This window comes from Synchiropus splendidus, chromosome 2 (assembly GCF_027744825.2).
Source record: "Synchiropus splendidus isolate RoL2022-P1 chromosome 2, RoL_Sspl_1.0, whole genome shotgun sequence".
Taxonomy (NCBI): Eukaryota; Metazoa; Chordata; class Actinopteri; order Syngnathiformes; family Callionymidae; genus Synchiropus; species Synchiropus splendidus.
Genome location: NC_071335.1, coordinates 38,750,523 through 38,764,552, shown reverse-complemented (window position 1 = coordinate 38,764,552; position 14,030 = coordinate 38,750,523). Strand labels below are relative to the sequence as shown.

At 43.7% G+C, this 14,030-nt stretch overlaps 1 protein-coding gene across 1 annotated transcript in view; it reads right to left on the bottom strand.

Annotated features, from left to right (window-relative positions):
• Window positions 1–4,830, bottom strand: part of LOC128753317 (mastermind-like protein 3) — a 78,000-nt gene extending 73,170 nt beyond the window's left edge. The window contains exon 1 of the mRNA XM_053854903.1: window positions 3,759–4,830. Within this exon, the coding sequence (XP_053710878.1) occupies window positions 3,759–4,130 (372 nt within the window). The 5' untranslated portion in view covers window positions 4,131–4,830. The remainder of the gene's footprint in view (window positions 1–3,758) is intronic.
• Between the last annotated feature and the right edge of the window lie 9,200 nt (window positions 4,831–14,030).

The following is a 14,030-nucleotide window of genomic DNA, read 5'->3' as shown; positions in this document are numbered from 1 at the left end:
GCACTGACACTCAGTGAACGGTTGGGAAATGCCCCGTCTTACGTGAGAGATGATTATAAAGCATGTCAGACAATGAATGTGTGAGACTTGAGAGCCATCCGTCAGTGTACAGAAACCTGGCACCGAAGTATAGAATGCCTTATGATACTCGCTACGAGGCTTGGGCGATATGGACAAAAAAATATGATCATGACAAATGTCATTTCAACGATAATTATCATTACATTTTACATTTTTTCAATACATTTTCATTCTCTTCCATGAGTTGTACATATTACAGTCTCTCTTGAAACTGTTTTAGGATGAAACTTATTTGTGGAGTTTCTCTCCAACATCATTATTTGTTTATGTTTCAATATAATATCGTATTGTATTCTATTCACAAAATCATTATATAAACCGTCAGTCCTTTTAGTGTGATGAAAAACCTTTTCACAATTCTCTCTTCTAAAATGGTTCTTTTTCCATTGCCTTATTGAAGATTTCACCAATTCACTAATTCTACCATTTCAGAATTTGGTGATGGTCCCTAACTGATGCAAGGTTGTAGCATTAGCGCTGCCCATTAGTGTGTTCGTGATCAGTGAACCCTAATCGGGGACGCGAAAGAGTACGCCACCTCCAACACACGAGCAGATGTCTGTCGAATATCCAACTATTTTGCCGGGGTGCCAGTGCAGCGTGAGACCTGGATGTGTTGATGTGAACCAAGGCAGATGACCGCGTCCATCAAATGAAATAAACACCGATCGAGAGACTCAGAGTCAACCAGTGTCATCGAAAGTTTCCTGTATTAAAAATGAGTATAAAACTATGATCATGAACCAAAGTCAACCAAACTCTCCACAACTGTCGCACGCCGGTGTCGGCTGTCAAACATCACGGAGATAGAGAGCACGGCATGCCGTCACGGTCTCGTCTTATTCATGTATGCAAGTCAAATGCACCTAATGAGCTGCGTGTTTATCGAATTCATCGTGATATGCAGAATTCTCATGGCAGAAATTGTTTTTGGCGGTATATCGTGACTTATCGCCCATCCCTAACCGCTACCACCAAGACATTTCAGTGCCATAAAAGAACCTGAGTTTGGTACACACCCCCACTAGCCTACTATCGAAATGATTACGGCTACAAATATATGACCATTTGTTTCCCTGTAGCACATCCTTCAGAGAATGACGCACCACACGAATGCCGTTTGTATGAAAGCATATGATTTGGTCCACTCTTTCTTTAATCCTCTGTTCTCATTCACAATATTTCCCTTTTTCCCTTTACGATCCACGGTCCATGGCGCACTTGCCAATTTGTTTACAACAGCCACCTGGTTGGCACTGCGCCCTGCCAAAACTTGTCTCAGGCTATGACGGAAATCTTTGTTGAAGGAAATGTTGAAATGTAATATTTATTATACACATTTTACATGTTAAGAATGTCTGTCGTCTTATAGAAACCATATTTGAAAGCCACTAGGAGTTCGTTTAAGAGCTGCATGCAGCTCTAGAGCTGGGTTCTGCTGACCCCTGATTTAGAGAAACAAAGGGTGCGTTCCAGTTCCTTCCTTAATCCTCAATCCACAAAAACACACATTCTGGCAAGGAGCGTGGGCTGTTTCAGTTGTTAGGAAGTAAAATTGTGGAACACGATTGCGGCACGTAGCTTTTTCAATCTGAGGACCTCCACGAGCTCCCTTGGTATCGAGGAATACCCAGAATCCCTTCCATAGAATCAAAGATGCCATTGAAGTATTTTCTTTGTTAATGGTGACATAAAAAACATAAACACCGCTGCAGACGGCATTGTCGCTGATCCTATGAATGCCTCTAGCTCCTCCCCCTTCTTTTTCTTCTTCTTCTGAATTGACAGACAGAACAGGGCTTGGCATAATGCTGCCCCCAACAGGCTAAGGACGTACCAGCATTAAAGAGTGTCACATTTCTAAAGGAACAGAAGTGTTTCTTAACCCTTGGTTTTGAGGAATGAGGTTGAGGGTTAAAGATTGAGGACAGAGGTTGAGGATTGAGGATGAGGATTAGGGGAGGAATTGGAATTCTCCCAAAATCATGACTGAACTCAATGAGGAACAGTATTGACCAGTCAATATGGTGAAAGTATTTTGACACTCAAGCTGCCTCAGTGGGATCTAACTTTGTATGGCTCATGTTCTCAACCATGTTAGCAGCTTCCTGTCAAAGATTGGAGACCAATGATGATTGTGGCAAATCACCATAATTTCAGGACAAGTGTAACATAAAAACAGAAGCAATATTTGTTAGGAAGTTTTAAATCCGTTTCAAATTGACAACAGCAATACAATTCCATTTCACTGTAGGAGTAGTTTGATCTTGCGATCTGCATGCAACACATGTCACCAGGCTGGAGCGTTTTGTAATTTGTGACAAAATGATTACATTTTGTCACCACATCATAATGTACACCTTAACGCAATTTTTAGTCAAACCCAAATACAAAAAGGATCTGGGGGCATTTGTGCATGAGATATACGAGCTACTGCATCATTGAGGGTTTCTGAGGAAGACTGTTCCAGCTATGAACGCATACAGCCATCTAGCTGCCGCTCCTTCCTTCAGTGAGCAACATCCTCATTGACATTGCATCTTTTAAATTCATGAAATAGGCCTATCCATCAACTTGTTCAGCAAATAAAGACAAGACATGCGAGTGGTTTCGAGAATGAACATCACGACCCAGAGAAGAAAGAGTGGGGGGTCTGTGTCTTTAAGCGGCATCCATTCCTGGATCATTATTGTCAGCCAGCTAATGGGCGGTCCAGTTTAATGTCCACAAGGGCCGATGGGAGGTCTTGCTCCATAAAAATTATGGCGACTCTCTCAAGCAGGAGCTGCTAGTCAGGCTCGCTGGCCCCTTAAATATTGTCTACGGCAGTAACTGAAATTAAAGACGATTTTGCATTTCAAAAGCAGGGGACCCAAGACCTCAGCAGCCACAAAAGAGGGAAACAATGGTGACAATTGTTACATGTGTCCTTTGGTCTTGTCTGAAAGGGGGACGTGGTGGGAGCAAGGGGAGGATCGAAGATTATTAAACGCTGAGAGATTAGCCGAGAGTTAACAGCCAAATGCACTCCACATTTTCAAAACCCAGCAGAATATAGCGATCATCCCAGTGATGCCACTACCCACTTGATACCAATTGATAATCAATATAGCATTTATATAATGCTGAACAGTACACCACATCCAAAGAGCATGTTTTATCACTGCATCATTTCCCATCTTCCAGCATAGAAACGCTCGAAACGTGACAGACACAGACAAGCAGCCTTCGTGTTGCTCTCATACAGGAGACTGTGATTGGTTTTCACACAGGGGGCTGGTTGTTTATGTCAAGAGGATGTTACAGAACCGACAGACCACGAGCAGAGAACTACTTAACGCTTCCTGTGTTACTCTGCATATAAAACCAGTTTGCAAGAAAGGGGAAGTTACCATAGCATTCTTCAGGAGTTCAATTAAAGTTGTGGATGTGACTATTACCCCGAACCATGCAACTACGCTGATTTTACTTGGCCACGTCACTTTATTCTACCCAGAAATGCACTAAAGTTACACTTGGGTTTAAAAGAGGATTCCTACTCGACCAGATGTACTCCTATTCTCAGCAAGTCTCGTCGTGGGCGTTGGGAGAGCGCAAAATCATATGGATAGCGAGCCATGATGTCAACACAAGTGTGTGGAAGTTTGGAAGCAGCGTGTCTCAGAGAACAACCTTACCGCTATCAGTGTGTTATTCCTCTGTTCCGTGGTGGACGCAGAGTCAGAGTCCGTCTGCTTGCTCTGCGGTTGCTTGCTGCTATTGCTGCCGGACTTCTTGGACCTTTGCTCCAGACTCCGCTGGTAGAGACTGACCGTCTCCCTCCTCTCTAGCTCCAGTTGTTCGGCGCGGGCTTGTTGGTACCTGGTCTCACAGCTGATGTGGTGTCTCTTGCAGCCTTCTATCCGCTGCCTCAGCCTCTCCACCACGGTGCTGTGTTTGGGTATGCCCACCGCACCGGCAGGCACCATGCTCCCGGCACCCGGGTTCATGGTGTTGTTGATGCAGATACTGCCGTTGGGTCCGGCAGCGGGGGAGGCAAAGTCCCCCATCACTCGGCCGAATGGCTGCTATTTTGAAGGAACTTTTCTTCCAGAACAGCTTGGCCACTGCCTCACTCTGCGGCCCCCGCGGAGACCGGACAGAGGTTGGAACCAAGAGCAACAACCGCCGAGGTTTAAAGGGCAGCGAGTCCCGCAGCCATGTATTACTGGCCGTCCTTCATGAGAAATGCTTCAAAAGAAACGGCTCCTGATCGTACGAACAGCCGACAGCCCGAGCGAAACTCGAGCGTAGCCCATTCGGAATTGAACAACAAAGCCGCCGCCACGCTGCTCACAATAGCACCGCAAAACAACCCGATATATCAGCGGCGTTAACAGGCGGCGGACAGCACAGCACTCGGTACCCGTCCCGCGAGGCAGCAACAGTCCACTGGCCGTGTCACGGTGCAGTCCTTTGAGAAAAAGTTTGGCTCCCTGTACCGAACGGGCTCCGTAGTTTCCCTATGAACTTGCATCTCCCACTAGCTAGTTCTGAAAGAAATCCTGGGGAAGATGTCGTTGAGGCACCCGAGGAGACGCAAGCGCCCTGGCTAGTCCACTTGTGAGGCAACTTGAGTCCAGACGGTGTTGAACACGGATGTGGAAGCAGTGGCGGAAGTGTGCAGACACAGACTGCCGCCTGCCACCATCACAATAATCAGGTCCACTGCTCCACCATGCCAGCGGAGTGATATCAGGACAGGAGCAGAAAACCAGCGAATCTGTGAAGAGCCCGCGGATGGACTTCCGCAAAATCCGGAGCGGAGTCTTCACACTTCGCTGGGACCAATTCTAGTCCCGGCCGGGGTTGGACAACCTCTTCAAATATAATCCGATGGATCGAGGGTATAGACATTTGCTATATTTAATGTTTATATTTTTTATATTTTATATATTTTGTTATTTTATACAATGAACAAACCTGAGCAATTTTCCTCAAGTTAATCAGTAAAAAATGGACGGCATTATTGTTATGAAGACATGGAAATTGCATGTTTTAAAACTGTTCTCATACATGATCTCCTTTGTTTTTGCTTGACTCTGTTTGACTCAGATTAACTCAAAAAGCTGACTATGAATTTTTTTTTTTAGGAAGTGCAGTTCAAGGGATTGCGTTTTGGAAGTGCTACTGACAAACACCTGGGTCCTGATGCAGAACTGGAAATGAAATAATAGGAAACTGAAATAATTCTCTGAGCATATTTCTAGTAATAAATTGGTTGACATGACATGAGCAGCAAAAATACTCATCTATGCAAACGTACACAACAGTAATTGAGACCAATACATGTTTTTATCAACTAGTGTGCCGTGAGAGACTGTCAGGTGTGCTGTGGGAAATGGTCCAGTTTCAGCTCATTTTTCCAGAGATAGAGGTGGGTGATATGATAACATTAAATCATCAACAATCATGAACAATGTGTTGACCATCTACTAACACGAGGAGATGACATGGATTCGGTCACATTCTTTCTTTTCACCTTAGATCTATGCTGATGCTTTGATTCGGTCACCAGTCGCAGCAGTGCTCCTCTTCCCACACACTCACAGTGAAGAAGCTGGTCAAATGCGTAACTGGTTGTTTTCAAACCTGACGTGACTCTAACTTGATCACACGCCTTGACAGCAGAAGGATGGAGTGCTCCTTGTCAGACCCACGACGCCAAAGACTGTCTGCACCACAGAGCTAGCAAAGCTAACGGCTAACGTGACGTCTCACTTCAAAACTTGATTGACTCGTAACCTATCAAAGTCTGCTCCTTGGTTAAGAAGTTAGCTAAATGCAGAATCGAACAAATGCGCTCCAAAATGTGATGAGAGAAAGAATAATTGTAGTTACGAAGCAAGCCGAGGCAAAGAATGTATAAGATTTGTCTGGGAATTATCCAAACTAGAATAAGAAAATCAAATTGTGATAAAACTGAAAATGATTTAAAAGAAATAACTCATGATATATTTTGCCATATTGCCCATCCGCTTTCAGAGACATTTTTAAAGAGATACATTTTATGCATTTTGTTTCGGCCAATAGCATGCCAGTATGGTTGTGTGCATACTGTTTGGTCAGTGACGTTTACGCTATTAATAGTATCTAAGGGTGGTGCGGTTGAAATCTCAGTGTTAACGCAACTTATCATAATCAACACCATAGGATGCTGGTCAAAAGATTCATTATATCCAGATCAATGTTTTTGTCTGTAATAGAGCAAAGAGAAGGGAGAACATAGTGGCTAGGCAAAAAACACAACCACGCAAGAATCAACAACTCATACAATATGAATACAACTGATAAATGAGTAGAGGGTAAAGGGTTGGAGATGTTGAATGACAATCTTGACGGTGGACACCAGAACCTTTTTGACCAGTGAAATTAGCCATGCTTCACCAAAATTGCCATTTTTGTCTGTTTAACAGGTCTCTCTGCCATTGCATGACAGACACACATTCCAGTAATCTCTCCATCTTGTTCAGGGTCTTTCCTGCATAATCCCGTCAGTCGGATATGCCAGGAAAAGCTTCGGATAAGGCAGTTATCCTGAGGCGATACTGAGGCTGCTACCTTTACTGAGATCCTCACTCTCTCACGGGGGAGGCCTGTGAGCACAGCAGGCACATAGCAGCGCTCTGCCGGGAAGGTCAGTGGCATGCTAAGCAACAATCGGCAAAGCAGCGTATGAAATGAAGAGAACTAAAAAAAAGACATAGGTGAAAGGCATTCAATTATTTATTTATTTTTATCCAATTTATTTTTATTTGTTGTGCAATAATTAGAAATTATATGTTCTGATTGCTGAGGCAAAATGTGGGGAAAACCTGGATCTATCAGCCATCTTATCTGTTACATTGAGCTCATTTCTCTAAACGTACCACTGCTTACATATTTAAATCGACCTGCTTTCCACACTAAATGTGAAAGGGCTGCAACTTGTCTTTTGGTTATATAATTCAATAATATATCAGGCTTCTTATTAATGATGAGTTATAGTTTTAGTTTAACTGGAGGTGGACATTCTGGACTGGTTAGCCAGCCTGCATCCCATTGCTTGCACAAGATGTTGCTGTTCATGTTATGTCCTGATATGTCTGTTAAAAGCCCCTGTAAACTGGAAAACATTGTCGTTGGTGCACTCTAAACTGAGCAGTTACGCTTGCTTAGTGGACGGTGGTACGTCAGAGCTTGCTTCATTGCCAATGCGTGCTTGATGTTGCCTGTATGTCTCCAGGACCCAGAGACGTGCAGGTGGGATCAGAGCCGACCCCTCTCACCCTGATCATAGACTGTTTGTCCCTCTTCCCTCTGGCAGGAGGGAGATATGTTGCAGCATGATCGGTGAATGCCAATCACTACCTGTCATTGCCGATCCTGTGTGGCAGCTGGCACTCAGATGAAGCCCCGCTGGTTGTGATACCTCCGCTCCTCCTTACTTGTGACATCATTTTGATTGCAGATCCATGTGATCGGCATTGGTGATCATTGGTGATCGGCATCAGTGAGCCGCAGCAAAAATCTTGATCGGAGCATCCCTTGTTATAACCTAACTGCCACAAACATGGATAACGGTGGCATTTGGGAGTTTTATCAAGGTTAGGTCACTATTTAAGGAGGGCAGCTCGATGATCAGTCTGGAGGTGCGTAGATCCAGTAGTACTTAACTTCAGTGTCGCGGCACTAGCACAAAGCTAGAAGTGTAATCTGTCAGAATGAACAATATCGATTCTTTTTCAGTTCACAGTTTTACAACACACACAACACAACTTTAAGATGACAACAAAACAAAATTCAAGTGTTTATTAAGAAAAAGTCTGGAGTATCACCGATGTGACAGAGATGTCCATCAAAGGATAAGAAAATTATGCCGGAGAGCACAAGACATGTAATAGTCAGGCACAGTGAATGTACCAAAGCCAGGAAGAAAAAACAAAATAAACATCCTAATGAACAACAGAGCAAGAAAATGTCCAAAGAAGACACAAACGACGTGCACAGAAGAATTACACTGCCACATCTGAAGCACCAAACTGCCTTCACTATTGTAGTTCCTTGATGACCCACCAACTCACGTTCACCTGAGCCCAAGCACAGCACTGGAGTGGAATGCAACTCTTAAGTAAGGCATTGCCTCTGGAAAATGAATAATAAATACCCAACATTTTAATACAAGTACGTTGGTGTGCAGTTTGTTTTGGAGATATTCCCAACTGGTATGACATCATTCAACATGGGGGCAGTATCTTCAGCTGTCCATGTGAAATAGCCCTGTGTGGCACAAATGAAAAACATCTAATCTAATCAAGGTGAGGGAGAGAGTTCAATACTGATTGCACGAGGGGCGTCACTGGTACTGGTGAGACGATTGACAGTAAGAAGAACAGGAGTCAGTCATGAAAAGTCAATGTTGATAACTTGGTAGCTTGGTTGACATTCTGTGCACTCAGACTTGCCAGTTTGTAAGGTGTTAGGTAGTCACCTGGCCGCTTTTCTCATAAAGGGTCGAAGAACTGCTGTCTGAACACCACTAGGGGTCTATATGTGCACGCCTGGTCGTCGCCATATCTATCATCTTAACTTGGTGCTTCATCTCACTCCCAAAGGCAGACCTCTGCGCATAAAATATTTACAGTCGGTGGTTTTAATGCAACCAAGCACCCACCTTTCCACTGAGGGAACTATTGTCTCTTCTCTTCTTTTCCTTCTCTACTGCTGGCAAGGACAGCTGTGCACTGAAAAAGAGCTGAATAGAGGTAATTTGACATAAACAAAGTTTTAACAAAACTATTTGCCATTAATTTATGTTATGTTGATTCAACCAACAAAATGCAGTTTTTGCACGATATGTCTTTAAATATGGTAGGAAGCTCAGTGTAATTCCTTAGCTAACTTTTGTATTATTGTTCTTGCATTGAACTTCAGCCATTTCAATTTTGTTCTTCAGGAGCTGATATATTGCAAAGTGATTTTTTCCACTGGTCTGTCCCTGAGTTGGTTACGATTCTCTCAAGGCCCACCGAAGAGCTGTGTCAGTGGAGCCATTTTGGTTCTTCATTCTCATTAAACTCTGATACCCCAAATAATGGCTTTTCAGTGGAATTATTGAATGTCAACTTATTTTAGGCTCCAAGTGACAGCCCCCAATTACAGCGGAGCATCTATTGTTTCAGTCTTTTCAACATATTCTCACTTCCATGGCATAATACTGTATATTGACATACTGTATATATTGGGAAATTGGACTTTTTTTGTCCTACACCTCCTATACATATGCATTCTCATTGCATTTGAAGCACAGGCATTTCAATGGAGTAAAGAACAACATGTGGTGTGGATTGTGGTGATGTTCAGAAGCTCACTATACTGAATTTCATTGGATGTCAGTTGCTATGTATAATCACTTAGGTGGCTGTCTTTCCTGCAGACGGTGCAGGTCACCGTGACAAGCGGTCATTGGATTCAATTTGTTTTTCAAGCAAAAGACAGATTCCATTGAACATTCCATGCTACGAACATTTCTTAGCAGCCAGCTTCAGAAACATGGGCAGAGGGGCAGTTTATGCAGAAACATGCTCAATTGAGTTTCTTCAACGACTTGTCCAGTAGCTGAACTTTTATGTTTGTCAGAATAAGTGAATCCATCTACCTCTAGAGCTGCTTTCGCTGAAAAACAAAGTATTCCTTTTAACTGAATACATGTGTGAACTATGATGTCCACAACGGGAATGAAGAAATGAGTCAGATGTTTTTTTCATTAATGGTGTTTGTTGAATGGTGCAATGATCAGTTGAAAATGGAATTTGTCTTCTTCAATAAGTTTACATTTAACCACTCTGTTCTGATCTTCACACATGCAAAGACACACTTGTGCTGACCCCAGACCAATTGGAACAAGGTTGACTTGGGTGGAAGAGTTCCTCCATTTGGACCAAGAAGCCAAGGTTTCAGATTACCTGGACGACATAGACTTCTGCATCATTTCATTCTGATAACAATAATTTAACAGAGCATGCCCCCAGCTTCTCATAACACATAAAAGTAAGTCCGGGCTGCCTGGTGTCCAGGGACACAATATGATGACTTATGATATTAGCTACATGTCACTGTATTTACTGTATTCAAGGGAGAAACAAGTCCACAAACAGCGCTATATGCCTGGAATACTCGTGAAAATAATGAAATCAATATTAATATCTCTGGGTCAGCATGAAGAGAGGGCAGCATGCAAACAAGATGATATGACTTGATGGGACCAATAAGATTTGAATTTTCAAAGCCTTGTAATGTCTTATTCATCCCTCCAAAGTGATGCACTTTGGACCAGGTCAAAACGCTTGCATGTCCCTTGTGCCATGGAAGAGGAGCTGTGAAACACTTTCTTGTCACTGCCCTTGAAACTGGATGCTATTGCTGGTGCAGGTAGGGAACACAGTTTCTGAGTCTATCAGCACAGCCACAGACCAGTTCAAAGCATTTATAACTATCAAGGTGGAAAACGAAATTCGCTTGCCAGAGAATCCCAACCTCTCCAACAAAAAACCTGATGGGCCACCCTCGAAAAGTAAGTGCCTGGAAGCTTGGAATGGACATCGGGACTCAACTAAGGGGGCTTTTACACCAGAGTCTCTGACTAGAGACAAAGTCAGTTTGGCTCAAAAGACCAACATGTGAACACAAACAACTCAGGTTAGGGAAGAGCTCAGTGGGGGTGAGATTCTTGCCTGAGGTGGCTGTGAGTGCTTGATGCTGGAAACATGAGCAGCACGACTGCATACCAAACATGATATCTGCAGAGCAGTTGTCTGGATGGACAGCATTGTTAAAAAAAAAACTCCAGGTGCACTGCGGTGTTCACCTGCAGCGGCAGGAGTTGAAGACAGTGAATGGGAGTCATTCAACAGCAGACCAGTCTGGGACTCGCTGTGTACGGCTGATTCAGGCTGATGATGACTCCTTGTAAAGTTATCAAGCTCTGCAAGCTGCAGAGTGCTGCAGACAGGGGTGGAATGTATAGTTCTGACCCATTGAAGTCACTCTCCAAGGACACAGTGGCTGTAGAAAAGAATCTTGATGACCTTGTGGATACAATAATATCATTTAAATGTTTGCATTCATTGTATTGGATGCTTGGGGATCACATTTTTTATTTAAAAAGTTTTTCAGATGTTTTAAAATGTTCTATTTTTGCCAAAAATAATGATACCTAAAATTAATTTCAATCAGAATGGAACAATTTCTTTCGGCTAAAAAATCTGAGACAAATTAGTAAAACAGGAGAAATAAATAAAGAAATAAATACATTATTCTCCAATACAATATCAAAATGGTCCCACACGGCAGACGTGCGTTTCCCTTCGAGCTGTTCCATAATCCACAAGACATTCACAAGGAACTTCAGCACTTGCATCCTGTTGACAGATGCACTACCTTATAAACACAGTTTGGCGCGTTTTTGCTGAGTAGACACAGTTTATTCATCTGTCACGTGATTGTCTTAAAGCGGTACGCACACACAGGGATTGCTCTGTGAGCTCAGCACGTGCGCATCGGTGTTGTGGGACCCATTGCTACGTCCATAGACTCTTTCTTGTAACCACTTTTCTTTCATATCTCTGTTCTCCTTCAGTGTGCTCCGCCTTAAAATGTTCAAACACTTATGTTTTTGTATAGCTGATGGATATAAGGATTTTTTGTCAACAACTGTATGTGTTCTCCTGCCTCATGGTAGGGGGCACTTGTGTTCCCAGGGATTCTTCATGAGACAACAGAAAAAGTGGCAACAGACAGTCTTGATTGATCCACGCTGCTCTCACAACACGTTGCACACAGTGAGAGAGATTACTGACGACTGAGAAGGTTTTAATCAGTGAACTTCAGATCCCGACGTCAGAAATGATCAATGAATAGTCTGGTGATCTTCAGTAAGTTGGGGAAAATCTTCGTCTTTCCTCTTTGCTGTCCTCATGCAGACAGATGCAGCGAGACCTCACTAGTGAAAATAGTTAAAAATAGTAATTGTAGAGTGCTGCATTATTCATTTAAACAAATCTGTCAATAAAATCAGGTGTTTATCTGCCTAATAAAGGCAAAGGCAAACATCCACACACATCGCGAGTCCCGTACCACTGCGCTGCGCTCCGAGCGCAATTTTCCTGCAGCTCCCAGCTGCACACCTCAGTGTTCTGGGTGTTGGAGAAATTGTATTTGAACTATGTTGTCCACCCAGACAGCGATCAGACCCTTTACTGCCCAGCATTTGTCATGTTTGTGTGGAGTCACGCTGTACACGTAGTTTCTGGTGTCTAGAGCTGAGTCGCCAGAGGCGGGGAACTCGCCACCCGCTGAGAGTTTCCCGAGACGAGGTGCAGCTCTCCAGCCGGGATCAAGTCCGAGGCCAAAACACGACTTGCTTGTGTTCACCTCTCGGACTTCTGAGCCGAAAGAGCTTCGTATCGAGACAGAACCTCTAGTGTGAAAGCGCCCTAATTTGGCTATACTTTCAAAATGGAGGATTACATATCTAAACTCAAACAATTTTCTAAACTGGACAGGCAATCAAAGCAGGAAATAATAATTAAAGAAAGACCAACGTCGGAGCTCAAGGGTTTGCTTCAGACTACGGGACGGAAGACCTGTTCTTTTTAAACGGAGTGGTACACACGAAAAGGTTGGCTATGTGGATGTCCAGCAAGAAACAGCCCGTTCTGCTTTTCCTGCCTTCTTTTCTCATCTTGTGACAATGTCTGGACTAAGATGGGATATTGGGACCTGAAGAATTTGCAGAGAAGCCTCTTAAAACATGAGTAGTCGACCACTCACATTCAAAGCCAGAACGCGCTGAAAACGTTTGGGATGTCCAGGATAGACTCGGCTTTGGATGAACAGCGGGGACTCAACATCAGCATCCACAATGCCAAGGTAACAGAGAATCGGGAGATTTTAAAAGATCTTATCAGTTCCACCTGCTTCCTCACCAAGCAGCAAAAAGGTATGACCATAATAACGTTTTTTGCTGTTTGTTTGTTTTTTTTAGCTTTTTTGTATACTACAGTTTGTATGTCAAAAAGCTGATATGAGATTTTAAACATAACCCATTAACTGCTGTCATTCAAATGGTGAATAGGCTACTTTGTAAATCTGATTGTTATGAAGTCAGTGCCTCACCAGCCATAAACCTCACTGCACGTCAATGCACTCTACCCGTAGCGTGGCTTCCTCCACAGCCCTGCTGCGAGGAGTTCAGATGGAAGAGGACTGTTCCGCAGCCTCATGGTCTTCGGCCTCCACCTTTGCCAGAGCATATCTCGTGGATGCGTCAGCTACTCCATGGCCCATTCCATCCTCAGAGGAGCCCCGTCCAGATGCTGAAATCACAGATCCAATCTTACTCCAGCATCATATTCATCTTTCCCTCACTATATGTTTTGTTTTCTCCACAGCTAATGTCTTACAACCCCTGGTCTGGGAAGATAAGACCAGAATTCCCCTTTTGACACCTCCTTCCATCATATTAAGCCGCTTGAACCTCTTACAGTATTTTATTAGCAACAGGTTAGTGGCTCAGTGACACCTCGTTCGCCCTTCTTGCAGGCGAACCAGGCTCACATCCCGTCCGCCACCATCATTTGCAGGACTCATGAGGGACAGGACATGGCACTGTTGTAGAATCAGGTTCCGGTGTCATCTTGTGCCTACATTTGTTTCCAAGCTTTGGTTCACTATCCCTCTCCATTATAGGCGCCACCCTGGGACTCTAGAGAGGGTTGGCCTCCCCTTTAGGTTCATGTATGAGGCTTATATAGTGTTAACTAGGCTTCTTGCAGTCACCCCTGTATGCTGTTGTAGAGTCAGGCGTCCGGCTTCCGAGTGCGCGTTCTGTGAGCTAATTCGATTCCTTCTCCCCTTTTGTCCTCACTTGG